Source organism: Theobroma cacao, chromosome 9 (assembly GCF_053813885.1).
Source record: "Theobroma cacao isolate CCN51 chromosome 9, ASM5381388v1, whole genome shotgun sequence".
NCBI lineage: Eukaryota > Viridiplantae > Streptophyta > Magnoliopsida > Malvales > Malvaceae > Theobroma > Theobroma cacao.
This window is the reverse complement of record NC_142647.1, coordinates 9,427,891-9,434,261: the sequence shown is the minus strand read 5'-3', so window position 1 is coordinate 9,434,261 and position 6,371 is coordinate 9,427,891. Positions and strand designations below refer to the sequence as shown.

The window sequence follows — 6,371 nt, the reverse complement described above, 5'->3', positions numbered from 1 at the left end:
TGCGTGAAAATGAGGACCGTCGGGGCGAAATAATTGGAAACCTTTTGGGGTAGCTGTTGGTGGATCAAAATGGAGACGTGGATTCTCTACTGTCTATTTGGACCTGTCCCTCCTACAAGTATTCATGGGCCGACCCAAGAGGCTCGGCCGGGCCTCACCCAATCTACACTTTGGGATGTAAATGTTAGGCCATATACAGTAATATTTTAATCATAATAATACACACTTTGGAAAGCTTGTATCTACTTACTTAAAAGGTTGTACATGGCTCCCCATTAAAACTTCATAAATTTTTTTATTATGCCTAGCTCCCTAGTTTCTTTGAAGCCCCTTAATATACTTAAATATCTTCAAAATTATTACTTTATACGCTTTCTTTACAAATAAGTTTATATGATTATTACATATTCATTTAAATAATTATGTCAATTCAGTAATTACATGTCAACAAAATAATTACCATTAATTTTCGTATTTATAATGTAATGCATATATATATGTGACACCTAAGTAAGCCTTCTTACCTACCTACCTATATATATATAGAAACTAGGCCCTCCGTTTGTCATCCTAATAGGTTTCCACAACTTTGACTGCACGTTTGGTACAGGGAATAGCTTAGCTATTCCCTGTCTATTCCCAAGGGAATAGCTTACCTCCGTTTGGTATGGCAATATCACAAAGAATAGCTATTACCTAGTAATAGCTATTCTCTCAAAAAGGGTAAAACTCAGGCATAGTTAAACCCGAGGTTTCCCATGGTTTTTGCTATTCCGTGACCATGAGAATAGCTCTGAATTATGATAAGACTAAAATGCCCATTATCATTTAAAAATATTACAACCCTAGACCTATATATATATATATATATTTTTTTTTTTTCTCATTTTCCCTTCTTCTTTCTCTCTCTTCTCATGTTCTTTCCTCTCTTATTCTCTCTCTAAGTGGCATCAACGCCGGAGATGATGTTAGTGGCGGCAACGATGGCGACGGCAGCAGAAGCGACGGCGATTGCGATGGCGACGAAAGCGGCTGCGACGGTGATTTTATGACCGAATATGGTCGGACAATATTCAAACGGAGATTCAGCCAGATCTGGCAGCGGGAAGCACCGGATCTGGTGCATCCCGACCAGATCCCACGATTGGATCTGGCACTCCACGGCCAGATCCAACCGCGGGGAAGCGCCGATCTGATGTCGTAGTGGCCAGATCAGGCCACATGGTGCGCCAGATCGGCGTTTTGTTACACCGGTCGCCTTTCCGGTGACCGGCCCATGAAAAAGAAAAAAAGAAAAAGGAAAAAAATAGAATAAAAAGAATAAATTATTTATAAAATTTAAAATATTAATATTTTATATATAATTTAAACATTATTAATATTAATATGATTAAAATATTAAATATTAATATTTTAAATTATTAATGTTTTATTTATTAAATTATTAATATATTAAATTTTTAATGAATATAAAAATAAAAATTATTAATATTTTAATAATAATATTATTAAATTATAAATAAAAATATTATTAATTAAAATATTAGTAATTAAATTATATTAAAATATTGATATTTAAATTATTAATTATTAATATTTTAATTAATTATAAATTATTAATATTTAAAAATAAAATAAAAAATAATTAAATATAATAAATGGTATTTTTGTCTTTTTATTTTCTATTCCTTTCCTATTCTAAAGCTATTGTTACCAACCAAACACTGTAATAAGTCATAATAATTATTCCTACTCTATTCCATTCATCATACCAAACTACATAATACTTATTCTATTGTATTCTCACCTCATTATATTCTCACGTAATAACTATTCTATTCCATTCCTATCTATTCCGCGAACCAAACGTGCCATGAGAGTTTGGCTGGAATGTACCATGACGTGCGGTCGTTGACAATTGGAATTGACCATCCAATAGTCAGGGGATAAGAGAAATAAATACACCATTACTTTTCTTGGATATCGACTTGCTTTCTTAATTCTTAGATTTAACAATTCATCACCTTAATTTAACTTAATTATTACAACAACACCTCTTTAATTAAGAATGTCAACAAAGTTTTGTATGCAGAAAACTTCAGGCTTTGCCGTGAAAAGATCCTCACTGATCTTAGCACTAGTAAGTTTCTTTGAAAACTAAATATTACTTAATTTATTATATTATATAATATATGTATACATAAAATTATATAAAAAATTATCAATGCTATTAGTCGTGTATGTGACCATTTTGATTAAACTATGTTCCGATTGATCAAAAGAGAAATTTGTCATTTGTTTAAAAATCAATTCTTTATTTTTCCTTTTTGTCAGTGCTCATTGATATTCCTGGTTAAATTAATACAAATTTTCTTGGCTCATCTGTTTGCTGCTTCAAGGTGGCTTCTTCTCTTCAATATTTAAACATTTGAGCACATATTCAACTCTAGAACTGCTTATCGTACGTGTGGCTTAATACACTTGTGGGAACTTATTGATTTGATGGATAATTGTGACCTTAGATCGATTATACTTTAGAATACTCAATGCACTAAACATTTCTCTTTACAAAATGATGCTTATCAAATAGCAGGCAAATAAACAATGGAAGGGATCAGATATTTAGTTGCTGATGATCGAGTATTGATTTCTTATTCATAGAAAAAAAAATTTATCTTAAATACAACTGCTTAGTTTCTTCTCTAATCTACAAGAAATGAACCAAATGTATTGATCAGCCGCCATCTTTTGTCACTTCATGATACCCTGCAATGAAGAAGCTACGTATTTTCTTCTCATCTAACTGTATATCCTTTCCCTTCTTAGCCTTTTCTACCTTTATATAATGTTTAATTTCTAGGCTTAGTCAAATCTAAACTCCTACCACTCTTTCCACTTCAGCCAAATCTGATCCTAGATAGGGCTTTTGTATTCACAAAGCACCTACACATCTTTATTGGTATATATATAAGTAATAAATAAGAAACGTTAGGGACAAGTCATCCTCGATGCATATATATATATATATATATAGATAATCACTAAAATTAGCTTCCTCTAGGCATCAAAGTCGCATTGAAACATTGGTGGCATGAAGGAGTTAAGCTCACCAAAAATAATATCATCAACATCTCCATAACTGCTCGAATCTTGACATCCGAAGTAAGTTTGTATGTCTTCAGGGAAGCTGCATGGCACTGGTTCAGATACCGCTGGTGTCAATTGGCAGTGATCAGCAGCCGAAGTCATCTCCATCATCTCCTTGAATTTTGACGATTGAAGAAGAAGCCCTAGGGCTGAAGTGGCATTCGCAGGCCGTGGCTGAGTCAGCAAGGATTGATCACTAGGGTTGGAGGCTTGCAACTGGTTGTTGTTGACGAAGTTTAGGTTAAGTTCTTGAGTAGGGCTTGTTGTTACTGTTGAAGTAGATTCTATCTTAGGGTTAGGGTTACTTTCGGTGTTGGTCTGATTAGGCTTAAGCCATTTGATGTAACGGCTTAAATCAAAGTTTGTCACTGCATTTAATCCCCGGTACTCTATCGCAGCCATATCGTATGCTGTGGCAGCTTCTTCCTGTGTAGCTGCAAAAAAGTCAATGAACAGATTAGGGGACAATTTTGTAGCGAGAATAGGCTGAAAGTGATTCCTTTTTGAATAAAATTTAGTGGGGAGAGGTTGAAATTTTCTTCACTTGTATTTAGATATGAAACATTTGTTAAGGTTGGTGGAACATATCTACTAAGTTAACTGATGCAATCCTTCTCAACAAGTGTATGCTAAGTATCTGGTAGATTTTGGGTTGCCCCAGCTTCCAAAGAAATTATAAGAAAAAGTAACAAACATATAATTGTAAGATGTGCTTGCCCTCTTTCCATTGTGAGTTCATATATGATTAAGACTCTATAAGATTCTAGTGTTTGTTTGACAACCTCGAAGATCAATTCTGATCAACTCACTTGTACTTTTCAATCTAGATTTTGGAATATTTTAATCAATTAATGAATCTAAAAAGTGAGCTAGCCTCTGCTATTGGGTAGGAAAAACTAGTCAGGACATTAAATATGTTTACAGGTGAATGTCCATTTAATAAACGTCACAAACTCTGAAAGTAATGGCCAACAAGAAAACGAAAAACAACTCTTATTTAATCCATCTATGGCACAGAAATAGTACCCATATGTTTTGTAATCAGAGAGAAGTCTAACTTTTCTTAACTTCTTTCTCTTTGGTTTTCTTCTGGGGGTTTTGCTTCTTACATATGCATTTGGCGAGTCTAGCTTGTTTTGGATTTGGAAACAGTAAAAGGAAAAGACAAAGAATAAAAAAAAAAAGGGAAATGGCAAATACCATATGTACCAAGATAGAGGTACTTGTTGCCAAAGACTCTGCCAATGCGAGCCTCCCATCTCCCATTGTGATGATGTCTGTCCATCGACATTAAAATTTAAACAAGTAAATACTACAAAGTCTGTAACAAATGAATGTTGCATTTGAGATGTAGATTATCAGAAAGATAACTGAGATGCTGCAAAAGTGCATGTATGTATATGTACATATACATATGATATATATATATATATATTATCCACTAGCTATTGCAATTTGTTAATGCTGGAGTACTTATAGCCATATAGATCCGCCTAAATATAAAATTTTTTATAAATCCTTTGTTGAGAGCTTTGTACACAAACAATTTGAAGCTTTCACTCACAAAAGACGGAAATGAAGAAGAAACGAGATAAAACTATAAACAAGTACCTAGCAACACCTCTGTATTTAGAAACTCCCCGAGAGAAACCACTAGATTTCCTGCACATTCAAGACCAAATACATGATTAACTCAATGCATAAACGTATACTTGCTTCTCACATGAATCCTTCTTATTGATAAATTCTCATCATCAGTCATCAATCTTACCTTCTCAAAGATCCAATATACTCTTCCCTAGACTGATCCTCCATTTCTTTCAATTCCTTCTGGTATGTTGATAACTGCGTATTGTTAATGGTAAAATAGTAAGTTTCTTCCTCAGTCTTCTTAAAAACCACATGAAAATAAACAATGCTAATAAGAATATAAGATTACCGAAAAGTTAAGAATGGTATCTTGACCCCAGTATTTGAGTGCTGCTAAATCATAAGCATGTGCAGCAGCTTCTTCATCATCATAAGCACCTGGAAAATGTAAATTTTCCAAATGTGTGAGGTTAAAAAAAAAGAACAGCATTAAAAATTTTCACTCACTAAGTAGTAGTTAACATACCAAGGTAGACTTCATTTGAGTACATAGCAGCAGCAGCACCATAAAGGAGGAGAAAACTAAATCAATAAACTTTGCTCCGTATATAATTCCATTGAGAAATATGAACAAGATCAATAAGGGGAAAAAGGAAATGAACCTTGGCGTCCTTTCTTATTTTGTGATTCATTCCAGCAATACTTGTCCCATAGATGAGCTTCATATCGACCTGTCCACCTATGCCTGAAACAATCACATAAATTAACATGCATGTCAGGTAACCAAAATCAAGATAAACAAATACTAGCTAGCAAGTAATAACCAAAAAGACTTGCCTAGTGACCCCTCGATAAATCGAGCTACGCTGAGGAGGTGAGTCTCTTGGAACACTTCTCCTAGTTCTCTTCACCTTGGTAACACCATTACTCGTAGTATTATTAAAGTTATTATTTTGTGCATTGTTTTTCTGGTTCTGCAGTGATAGTTTCCCCATGAAACCTGATGATCAATTCTCAGCTACGTACGTCAAGGAAAGAAAGAAGATGAGTGAAAAGTGATTTAAAAACAAAAAGGAATTCGGAATGATACGACTAAGTCCTCCAATGAAGAGGGTTATAAAGGGATGATGAGAGGAGACTTAAAAAAGAAATATGGGCTTGGAAGGTTGTGTGGTGGCAAAAGTACAAATAGCCGGCTACAAAGAAAAAATTATAATTTTGCCGTCTTTAACCGGCTTGAGCCCTCTTTCTCTCTTGTCTTTACCTAACAATGAGCTGTCTTAATCACAATTAAGACCTTAAATTATGAATTTAGCCTCCCTGCCTACAGATTATAGGCTGATGGATCCCCCTTTACTTATTCCCTTGTTTCGTTTTCTACCTCGTAATCAATCTAATATCTCTTTGCTGTATTCATACTGTCACCTTTATTCTTTTTTAAACGACTTGAGCTATATGAAACGCGTAGAGCTTATTTGTTTTGTTACAAAGAATAAGACAACATTTCAATTCACTTTAGTTGTATTTGGAGCAATAAGATCAAAACATAAATGTATTCTGATAACTTTATGATATAGAGTTATTTGAGTTTAATTTTAATAATAATTTGGTTAAGTTTTTGTAGTAATGCGTAT

The 6,371-nt window shown here is 33.8% G+C and overlaps 1 protein-coding gene across 2 annotated transcripts; it reads right to left on the bottom strand.

Annotated features, from left to right (window-relative positions):
• Window positions 1-2,695: 2,695 nt before the first annotated feature.
• LOC18589035 (AP2-like ethylene-responsive transcription factor At1g16060) lies at window positions 2,696-5,803 on the bottom strand. 2 transcript variants are annotated; one of them, XM_018127835.2, is made up of 8 exons: window positions 5,575-5,803; window positions 5,400-5,482; window positions 5,264-5,272; window positions 5,087-5,175; window positions 4,919-4,992; window positions 4,759-4,809; window positions 4,348-4,424; window positions 2,696-3,581 (listed from the first exon to the last, which is right to left on the bottom strand). In XM_018127835.2, exons 1-8 carry the CDS (start codon window positions 5,730-5,732, stop codon window positions 3,058-3,060), a joined length of 1,065 nt encoding a protein of 354 aa, XP_017983324.2. In that variant the 5' UTR covers window positions 5,733-5,803; the 3' UTR covers window positions 2,696-3,057. The 2 variants fall into 2 exon arrangements, with proteins under 2 accessions (XP_017983324.2, XP_088666149.1); XM_088810023.1 differs by lacking the exon at window positions 5,264-5,272.
• Window positions 5,804-6,371: the final 568 nt, after the last annotated feature.